At 34.4% G+C, this 12,178-nt stretch overlaps 1 protein-coding gene across 1 annotated transcript in view; it reads right to left on the bottom strand.

Annotated features, from left to right (window-relative positions):
• The window catches only part of LOC117105255 (papilin-like), a 13,081-nt gene extending 10,002 nt beyond the window's left edge, over window positions 1–3,079 (bottom strand). The window contains exon 1 of the mRNA XM_033246343.1: window positions 2,834–3,079. Coding sequence (XP_033102234.1) covers window positions 2,834–2,942 — 109 coding nt within the window. The 5' untranslated portion in view covers window positions 2,943–3,079. The remainder of the gene's footprint in view (window positions 1–2,833) is intronic.
• Window positions 3,080–12,178: the final 9,099 nt, after the last annotated feature.

Here is a 12,178-nt window from a genome sequence, read left to right as displayed (position 1 = left end):
CAATAATCAAGAGGTCCTATTGTGTGTAGATAAATTGTGATGCATTAATCAAAGAGTCCTACCATAATATTACTTATTTGCCTACTGTAATCAGACATTTCCGCTATACGCTTCATCAAATGCAACATGTGTGTTTATATCATACAGTGCATTCTTATCTCATTATTATCTCATTGATATCAGTATTGGATTGCAACATTATGTTAACATGTGTTACCCGACAATATCACGATTTGATCACATGAACCACGTGCGCTACAGACATATCTACTAAAGTACATATCGTAACTATGATATATATGATTGTATGTAATTTGTTGTTAGATTATACAAGACAATGGGTCAGATAGGTGTTCTCTTTATTATTGTAGCTACGGTATCACACGTACGACTCTGATTGTTTTATGACGTCTTTCCAGTTATGACGGCTCACGCATACCGTCACATATGACTCCACCATTAAGACTTTCCTTTTAATAAATAATATATCAATGACGTGTAGACATATTCACAGTTAATCATTTTAATTGTCCAAATTGTTAGTTTAAACAAGGCAATGTCTAAATATTAAATAATTCTATGCACTAGTACAGTAGCAATTATGTGATAAATTATAGATAACAAGTGCATTATTCATCGGTGCTTGATTCCAATTGTTGATTTTTTTTTAAAGATTTCTCTGCAGGGATTTCACTTTCCCTATGCAGTCACATATCCGATATAATATGTGAGCTGCAGCATCAAATTGGAAGCGCTGACAATTTAGGAAGATTTATGTTGCCGGACCCGTAATTGGGTTTTTAAGTATACACACCTGAGAAAATACAAGCAAACTATTTATATAGCTATACCTACATTCACCTAGGAGGATGAGAAAATATGAACTTTAGTATAATTATATATTTCAAGCGCATAGAGACCACGTACGCACTATATCAGCCCCAACCATTTTCAATACCAAATATATCCACTTATAAAGAAGTTATAATTATGTCCAATTATTTTTTTTACAGTACCATCATCATCATACTGCTAAAATGGGTTAACGTTTCATTCAACATTATTTGCCTTAAGTCTATCCACATGTAAGAGATGGGTCGTGTCAATGGGCTCCCTAAAACGGGCTCAATTCTGCGACGAAATTGCATTATTCCCCGATGGGTGTATAAAGGCCTGTTTATACTAGCAACGATGACGATAACGATAAAAATGTAAAGGGCAATTGTTCATATAGAAAATAATAGAAATAACAGAAGTTTTTACACTAGGACGATTCGATAACGAGTTATCGGTTACCGGTATGTGATAACAACATATTTTGACAAATCAAATCAGATGACGTCATAATCATAGAAAACGTTAAAATTGTAGTAGTAGCAACGATTTTATCGTTTTTCCATGATTATTACGTCATCTGATTTGATTTGTCGAAATATTTTGTTGTATACACGATAAATCCTTATCGAATCGTTCTAGTGTGAAAACTTCCCCCATTTCTTTTATTTTCTATATGAACAATTGCTTTTTAACTTTTTATTGTTATCGTTATCGTTGAAGTATAAACAGACCTCTAATACGATGAAGAGGGAAATGCGCATTGTAACTGATAAATAAAATGCACAATATACGAACAATACAAAAACATAAGGTAACGAAGATGAGGATGACGAAGACAGTCATGAGTAATAATTATTATATAATATGAGCTTTAAAACTGATATTCATCAATTAACAGCTGTAATTCTTCGTAATTCTATCCCATTTGCTCAACGACTAGGCCTCTCGTTACTTGACTACCTGAAACCCTTTTCGATTTTGGTGTGGCTGGGACGTCGTACGCATCATCATCACCATTATCATAATCATCATCACTGTCTTCATCATCGACATCATCATTATCATCGACATCATCATCATCATCATCATCATCTTCATCCCCTTCATTGATACCCTCATTATTATCACTAATAATATAAATGCAAATGTGTGGAGCAGAGATCAGACATTTATATAATTATGCAATTAACAACAGTAAATTATAAACTATTTAAATAAACATATACCGTATATAATAAGAAGCTAAACACATGCTAACTGCATTACCTGTCAACCTTCAGAAATTTCAAAGAGTAAGATCGGGTGATACATAATGAGTGCCGAAGGCACGAACAGTGGCTTGGGGTCAGGGGGCTGCCAAGGGCTCCCGGTCGGGATCCAGCTTTGGCTTAAATGGCATATCTAATCGATATTAGTGAGTTTATAATGATCTGAGATACAGTAGCATTGAAAGATAATTTAAGATAACGAAAGGCATCTTCCCTTCTTATGAAAATTAATTACAAATTGAAAAAGAAACAAAATTTACTCAAATTTTAGGATAAGCGTATAAGACCGTAAGATTTGATTGCAATGCGTAAGACTTACGGCGAATGCGTACGGGTTGACAGGTCTTTAACTCGTGGCCTAATACTCTGTAGGCCTACGGTCGAATGATTTAAAACAATGTAGGGCATGGGCCTACCAATAAGCCTGGAATTTGTATTTGTGTTTTTATCTCACTATTATTTTGTAAAGTATTCTCATGTAGGCCTATAATTACATTGCGAATGATCAGAAAATACATTATATTATAGAATAAATTGAAACTGAACTGGTAGTAGCCGGATCTGCTAATGGCAAGCTGACGTAGACGGTCCGCTGCGTGTCGATATATGGTAGGCTTACGCTAATATTATGGAACTACCATTCGTTTAGTACAGCATTAGCATTTTACACATGGAAGATTAAATTAACTTAGTATTCTAATTAAACACCGTGAATGTTCTCTACTTACCGTTGCCTTCTTCTTCCACTGGTGCTCCAGTAATGCTTCTTAATAAACAAAAGATAAATAGTAATACAGTAGGCTTAAACATTGTGTTGAGCCAGAGCGACAGATTCATCCTTATTCAGGCGACGTAAACGTGTAGAGACTACGCACTACAATGTAACAGGAACCGGAACTAGACTTCGTATGTGAGTGAGACTGCTAGAGTAAAACTCCGGCTTGGACCAATACATTTGTCAAACTGGTCATAAGTCGGCGAGCATGATCTTTATATTTCTTGTTTGACGTGGGTTAATTACCGTATTGATGAACCCCATCCAGCAAGTTCATTTGAAAGAATCAACCTTGACAATATGGGAGGTAGAACATGTCAAGGAAAGATGATTTTATATACATACTGAAATGTATTACGGTTACTTAAAACATTTTTGATAGATCCCCTAATTTTTTTCATCTTATTTCTCCAGGATTAGTTGTACATTAGATTTATGTAAAAAAAAAAACAATTTTAGTAAGGTAAAATTAGTTTTATTTATAAAATTTTAATATAATATTGTTTTCATCTTTGCGCTCCAAATGAATTATATAATACACCAAACGTTAACCGCAATTCGTCTGTAATTTGCAATAATTTATTTAAAATAAGAATCAAGTAGATTTTCATTCGTAGACTTTCATCAAGTCATAAAGACCTATGCTGTATATTGATTACCGGTATATTTATGGAAAGTAAAAAAAAAAAAAAAAAAAAAAAAAAAACGTGCTCATGAAGCTCTCTGAGATTAGTAACGTCCTTGATCTGTGACCAGATAGCCTTTCATCTCAAACGCCAACCGGAAACATTTTTAATTCTGTAAATATAAATAATTTATAACTACATATGAATATTAAGATGTTGATATAAAATGATGATTAAGCGTGACGATGAACGCAATCATGTCAAAAGTAATATTAGACTTGCATGTGATGTAAAGCAATCCAGGCTAATTACTGCCTATGTGGCACGCAGAACTAATACTAGGCCTAGGCAAATTATATTACTTTTCTACGTGAGGATATAATGTAATTGCGTAAGTCTATGCTAAAATCAGAGTAGGCTTACAGGTACCAGTAATGGGATCATAGATCGTTGTGTACAGGATAAAGCTATCGCGTACGGTAATTCTACAGTATATGCTACCGGTAATTATTATTGTATTACTTAAGACTGATAATATCTCGATGCCATTTTTTTTTAAATATCATCATCGAGTATTGTTCCTACTGAGTTGGTGCCATACCACATTTCTCTTTAATGGATATGTCACTCATTATGTAGAATCAGGCGTCACATTATTTAGTAATTGGTCTGTTTTTATTTTCGTTGCACTTAAAAATTAATCTAATATATTATTATCAAACAGCGCGGCAATCGGCTATGATTGCTACCACACACATGACTAATACTTGTAAAAACAGATCGCAAGTAGAACAATATGTTCCGTGGTTTTTCCTCTCTTCATTGTTCTGGTTAGGCCTAAATATTATTTTTATTTTTCTCTTTTTTCTTTCCTAATACTCTTGGTCCAAAACTCTCACTCATTCCTTTCTGCTCTTTATCACATTTACCATTCTCATGGCACACTTCAATAATTGCCACTATCACCGTCGATATCCATATTACTATAAACAATTTCATAATTATCCTTATCTTATTTCCATATATGTTTCTCAACATAGTTATGGATCAAAAGATTTCACGTGGATTAAACGTACGTATATAGATTGCCTTTTTGGATAGTGTCGTCTATGTTTATCATGCTACATTTGCACGAGCTAAAGCTGAGTGGTAGGCCTAACACCTCCCATGGTAATGCGTAGTAGAAGTCAAATTCACGCGGGCGTGATTGATAAATCAATATCTAAATCATTATGGATCAAAATTTTTATCTATTAACTTAATCGACCGACCAACCGATTGACCAACCAACCAACCGACCGACTATCTCACTGACAAACCATCCATGACGATGATAATAATGACGGTCTAAACTATGTCGACAATTATAATTAGACAATAATGATAATGGTGACAATACATCCAACGACGACAAATTACAGTAGGAACTCGGAAGATGTTAATGGTGATGACAATATTTGACGGTGATGGTGATGAATATGGTAATAACAGTACCAACGACGTCGATGACGATGAATAGACCGAATCGGCGGCTCGGGCCACGTGACTGTATGTACCCTATTGTACACTAACAGTATTCCAGAGCCTAAATAATATGCACGGAGATTGCCAAAGTAATTATAAATCACTATTTAAAAAAACAACAACATAGGCCTACTGCCTTACTTTACTTTAGATCACTCTCTAATTATAATAATAATGATATTAATTTATTTGGCCTACTGCCTTACTTTACTTTAGATCACTCTCTAATTATAATAATAATGATATTTATTTATTAACGATATGAAAAATACCTCTGAAATAGCGCACCGTATTTCGTCATTATGGCCCGTGTGCACGTTAAAGAACGCAGTACACTATTTAAAAATAGTAGGGGATTGTCTTTTGATGGGTTATCCTTGAGGTTTACACCTAATAAATCCATCCGTCCATTCTGCTAATGCGTTGTTGTAAATATCATCCGTATAAAATAATAGTACCACCACCGTTATTATTATTAGGAATTAGTACAAGGGTTCAACGTGGTACACTTTATTAAAAAAAACCCGCAAATGTTATGATTGTACTGGCCATTATGTCATTGGTAAACTATTACGTTGAACCCCTCGTTTGGGACACTCCTATTAACGACACACTTTCCAGTGGAACGAGGGGAAATATAAACTCCTGTTAAGTGGACGGGGACAATTTCTGATTGTGCCAAATGGTCAAATCAATATATTTTCAATCCCTATTAGGGTGACATAACAACTATTCAAAATAACAATATTTAATTCAAATTTGTATTTTGACAACTTTTCATCGGCTAAATTTTGAGCAATTTTTTTGGTGTATCTGTCATTGGACTGGGATCTGTAACAATATACATTCTTTGTGTTTAAATTACATTTATTTTTATTTTATCATAAATGTATTGTATGTGCATTGTAAATTAATGTTACAGATTAGTTTAATTTATAGTGCAACTAATTAGTTCAACTGAAATGAAATTATAAAGGATCTATGTCCCATTGTATATGTGCGAAAACCTCTATTAAGGGGACAATTTCGCGTTTTTCGTAGGTGTCCCCTTAATAGGAGTTCTAATGTATACACGCCTACCGTAAGTGCATTTGAGCATGATTTATCATAGAAGGGGAGCTATATAAATAAATACACAAACCAAGCGTAAAAGTTAGAGTAAATATTTATTTTTATACATATGACATTTCTTGCTAACAATAACCAGGTATAGAAAAAAAAACAAAAAAACAAAGTGAATGGTGTTTTTCTCAGGAGACATCAATTTAGGAGAAACTTCCTGGATAAGAAACTTAAGATAATTTCAGTTTATTTAAGCAAAGGATGAACAAGCATTTTTTATACGTAATTGAGTTGTGAAAAAGAAAATCATAATTTGATTAATCATTTTCATAATTTTCCGCAATTTTAATGTTTTTTTCTTATTTTTATTGCTATATCATGTAAATCTTGAGAGGCATTTAGCCTTGTGTGTGGCAAGAAAAAGAAACAAAGAAAATTGAGGCTCCCTTCTTGGAAAATGCAATAAAGGCAAAGGCAATATTAGCAAATATGTCAATTCAAAGGTAGTCGTCATCGTACATGAAAAAGAAAAGGAGATGTAAAAATAATAATCTAAATGACAATACTTCCTACAAACAATTGTGTCGATAGGCCAATAGTTCTGCGAGATGGACTTATGAGCAATTATTAGCAGATAGAATTATTAGCAAACCGACAGTTAATTCCACTGAAATTGGCCAGGTCACATAGCGTGAGCATGACACACCAAATTTTACATTGTAATGTAGATATATAGGCCTATTTGTATCTTTCTTCGAAGAATTGCATTATTCAAGGAGACAGACGAAGTTCATGAAAATGAAACCACCAAGCAATAAATTGCCCAAACGATTATGTTTTTCAGACAGTTTGTGGGAAATTTACAATTTTTTTGTCGGCTAAGTTTTTTGAATGACTATGGTAAAACACCAAATATTTCCTTTCTATTCTATTGACCGTGGTAGATATGTATGCTCAGTTGCGTATAAGTCTTGAAATGGGGTGCTGATAGAGGGCGGGACAATTAGGGTCGCTAACTATTATTATTTGATTTAGGCAAAGTCTACTTAGGCAAGTTAACTGCACAGCAAAAGAACAAACAGGAAATAAGTACAATCAGAAAACGAAAAATATGGTAAAAAAAAATTTAATGATTCTAAAGAAGGGACACCATCTACAGCTCAGCAAACATATGCTACACCCTTTCTTTTAACACTTTTTCAGGTGGTGACTCATTTTTACACTCGGTAGGCCTATTCTTTAGCGACCAAATCGATAAATATCGTCATATCACAATGCTATTATCATAATGTTTGTGCCGATTACTAGGCCTATTTGAAGCTCAATGAAATCATAATGCGACTGTTTTCTGACATATTTCCTTTTTTTGTTTTACAATAATTTTATAATTTCTATTTTGTAATATGAAGAATATTGATTCCACTCGTTATTTTGAAATGATTAATGTAATACAATAAAACAATGAAGAATTTTTGACTTATGCACAGCCGACTTTTGCGCGAGTTCGACTTGGCGAAAAATAATTGAAACATAAAGCTTGTATGCCCTTTTTAAAAAAAAGATGCAAACGAGCTCCAAAAGAGGAAGATTCAACATATTATAATTTTAACACGATGCAACGTTATTCATTATCTGGTACGTGTTAATGTGAGCTCAATTGTTGTTTTTTTGATGATCTTATCAATCCTCAGAGAGATTGGAGACAGTGTAATTCTGAGAGAAGATTCTAGGTTTGGATTGACAATGAATTTCCATAGCTTTCGTCTTCGTAGCACGTCTGGGTGTTTCTCAGAATTTTGTAGGATAGTTGTATAGAAGTATTTGATACTATGTTTTGAAATGAGCTTTACCAAAGTCTGTCTTTATTTGGGCAGAGTCTTTTCCCGCGCTACACATAGTTTGAGAAGCACGGTGCTACATGACACGAACAGTGTCTAGGCATTGGCTACGCCTTAAGCAGGGTAGTGGGACATTACGTTTCCTTCTCAGACAGGCTAAGCAGCTTTGTTGTCCACGATTCATGGGACAAGAAAACCTACTTTTCTTTAAAAAAAAAAGAAACAACTAAAGCCTCTCAGAACAGCTAAAACTGCTTAAAATGGCCTACATAGGTCCGTAGGCCCTCACCAGCCTTTAACAATTAAACTCCGCTAATTTCCTTCGGATTTTCAGAGCCCTATCGGCAAACCCTTCCAAAACTGTGCCTTGGGAATTATCATGGGGTTAGGACAGGAGGTAGATCAGTACTTAGATTGGTAATTAGGCACTATTTCAGCCTGTCTCACTTTTTAAAACTAATTTAGTTTATTTTTTTTTCTCATCAAATTTCTATTCGGCGAAGCCTATAGGAGAGGAGCAAAAGTTCTCTGAAGACTTCCTTCCCCTCAATCTCGTTAGATGCACCACTGACGCTACAACAACCTCAAAATAATAATAATAATAATAATACTCAAAAATCCACAGGGTGTAACCTGTAATAAACTCTTACAAGTACAAACATTTACAATTGAAGGCGAAGGAAAACAACAAAAATGTGGATGAGTTTTTAAATTATTATTAGGAATGATGTTTTGCCCTATCTGACACCATCGGAACAAATTATTATGTGTATTGTATTTTTCCAAAACTTGACATGTTTATTTTACTATTTCCATTTTTGAATTACTTAATATTATCAATTTCATATTTTATTATTTAATATCATAATTATTTTCATTTAGTATTGTTAACACTAAAATGGGAGCTTGCATTATATCCGTGTATTTGTCCTATTTCGCACGATTCAATTGACGTCATATCATCAGGGTTAAACTGCAGTATCGGTGAAGGGTATTATCATGTAGGCCGCTGATCGATTACGCAATGATAAATAGACTGAACACCAATTGTAGTTATCTCGTAATTTCACTCGCATTACTGTGTATGTAATCTAGACTGTTTACCCAAATTTACGCTAAACTAATTTTAAGTTTCGCACATTCATACCCTACATGCACTGTAGACTCAAGTGCAGATACTGTATGTTAGGCGAGAATTGTTTATACCTTGTTTCGCGAACTTATTTTTTTAAAGATCGTCAGAGGAGGGCGGAAAAAAACATAAAAATACATTTTTTTTCTAATTTAGCAAATACTTTTGCCAAAATCATCCAGACGGAGGAGGAAATAAAAATAAAATTTTATTGGTGAATATAAACACTGTAGTAATGAGATGGTTAAATGCTTTAAATTTATATAAACCTAATTAGGAATAGAAATATATAGGCAATTCTTTGTTTTGGAAATTTCAAGGCAGCGACGGGCTTAATAAAAATAAAGATAAACCTTAATTTTTTTTTCTGAAATTACCATTTTTCGTGGTGGTGGTGTGCTAATTACTACTGCCAAAAAATAAAATTTTATTTTTATTCGAAATCATCATTTTAGTCGGGCGGCGGGTTCGCTAAACATCAAGGTATAAAGGGTGGTTATTTGTATTTTATTGAATTTGACATATGCATGTGTGAGTGAAACAACGAGATGGCTTATTTCACAATAGATTTGACGCACTGAAGTGTGTTGTACACAGTGCATTTACTGGGTGTTCGCATCTCTAAAAAAAATGCAATAACTGACTGATTAATGAATAAGTGAAAACCTAGAGTAACGCTTGACATTTTAGTATCAAAAGAAAAGAGGTGTGTTGTGTTTAGGTTATAAACTTGAACAAAAAAATTAATCTCTGAAAATTGTATAATTGGCAGATTATATTTTCAGCACAACAAAATGTCCCATTTACAAGGATAAAGAGTAAAGATATAGGAAGTACCTTGTGCCACAGGACATTTTAGCCCACTTGATTCCCCTATTCCCAAATTCATAGTGATTTTCCCACGCCCATTTACAGAATTCGCCTTAAAGAATATTTCTTCCTTTTATGGACGATGCAGTAAACTATAGCGTGACAATCTTTTAGTTTTAATGAGGTCGTTACTTCGACGTCGAACATGGGTCATAAGACGCAATAGGGGCTTACGCCTCTCATTATTATTTCCTAGACAAATATTTCAGAACCCCGTAGCTGTTGGTGGTCGATTAAGTTAATCATTATTTAGAAAGAATTATCGAATATCGTAATTCCGTATATCCCCCGCATAAACCAAGCGGCCTTATTTCCGGATTGGCCGCTGGGCAGAGTCAGGATTGCCATGGCGTGGGAGGGAGATGTGGGGGTGTGAAAAAATGGACTAACTGGGGGAAGGCGACAGAGCCAGAGCCTAACGGTAGATTGCTGGTTATAATGTAAAGATATACAATTCCCTTTTAATCTTTATTACGGCAAATAACTATTATAAATAATAATAACTACTATATAAAAATAATTGATGTGCAGTACTCTCGACTGTTTTAAAAATGTGGACTTTTCCGGTTTGGAGGGGCACCCATCACACCCCATTGATACGGGCCTGGGCCGTTCAACAGGGTAGGACAAGGGACTTACAACAGTGATTATTTCATTAGGTTTTAACCTGCAGTAAAGAGTACAGTAAATAATAATAGTAGGTCTGTATAACACAATTTTCTATAAAATTTAAAAAAAAAAAAAAAACAAAAAAAAAAAAAAAACAAAACCGGAGATTTCCTATGTCTGCCAAAATTGCCAATTCAAGCCCCTATTCAGACACTATTTTCAGTGGCGTAACGATGAGGCCGGGCCTCACAGTCATAATATTTAAATACCATTTTCGTGTTTATCAATTTTAAAAAATAATTTTGAAAAATTAGGGTCCCAGACAGACAGGGCCCTTTTAACCCGCCATTAGGTATAATATGATACATGTCCTACAGCCGATGCCAGAGACACATTATGCTGTAAGTATCAAAAAAGCCCTTTTGGGTCGGTGCTAGATCGAGGACCCTATGTGTAGGGGCCCCTTCCGCTCATGGTCCCTGTGGACCGCCACAAGAGAGCGCATAGTACGCCACTGACTATTTTCATCCTGTTACAATAAACCAGAAACTCAAATTGTTTGTTGCAAAAATGGTTAATCCAAAATTCTCTTTCGAGGACCTTTGAGACGTAAGCTTAATATTAAACCAATTTTCCTTGATTTGTTAAATAAATGACGGTATAGACATTCCGGTTTGTCTTTATTAATTGGGTTTTGTCCAATTTTGATGTGGAATACTGTTATTACACTTTCTTTACGTTGAACTAGTATTCTGGCCTTTTACTTTCTTTACGTTGAACTAGTGTTTTGGCCTTTAGACGGTGTTGATATTTTTTGTCGTTCTTGTGGTCTTTCATATGGAAATTCAATCCATATAACGCATTCATAAACATGGATTTTTTTTATTTTTACGGTGAAGCTACCAAGAAAACCTCACTAAAGTATTATGTTACTTGCAAATCTGGGAACTATCTAGACAAAATACATTTTTGACAAACATGATTTTCAGGCAATTTAATTTAAAATTTAAGCCAACTCAAACACCCTAATAGTTAAGTGGCTAAATTTCAACATGACGTGGATAACTCATGTTCACTGGCGTAACAACGAGTCACTGGGCCTGGGGACGAGAAAATGTTGAAGCCGCTTGCAGGGATGACGGGCTTGCAATTTCTGTGAAACGTAGAAGAATGTAACTGCTGATAGTAGAGGCCTCCTTCACAGTATAGGCCTATTTTATGTTTTGTAATATCAACATAATAATTTATGTTATAATTTGACGTCTAGCCTCTGCTTTACAGTGCTAGGTAGTAGAATACGAGCTCGGGGCCCCTTTAGGTTGTTGGGGGACCGGGTCTTCGTCCTTCGAGAGCCCATGGGTGTTTCACCACTGCTCATGTTTTCTATATAATGAGGGCTATATAGGTTTAATTCGCGTTTTTCTTATAATATGTAAAGTGTCTTAACAAGTTTACAGGGACTTAAACCCGGGCTGTGTAACCACTTTACCAGGAAGATTCAAAAAGCGACAGTAAGAATGTAATCTCCTTTATTCTTTTCAACGTAACCCATGTCACAAATTTGATATACTATATTATGAATACATATTTATAATATATATAAAGAAATAGGTATAGGTAAATAATAGAAATTGATA

This window comes from Anneissia japonica, unplaced genomic scaffold, assembly GCF_011630105.1.
Source record: "Anneissia japonica isolate Jap-2015-1 unplaced genomic scaffold, ASM1163010v1 scaffold287726_len2788222_cov184, whole genome shotgun sequence".
Taxonomy (NCBI): Eukaryota; Metazoa; Echinodermata; class Crinoidea; order Comatulida; family Comatulidae; genus Anneissia; species Anneissia japonica.
Note: the sequence above shows the minus strand (reverse complement) of the source record. Positions and strands in the feature narration are given on the sequence as shown.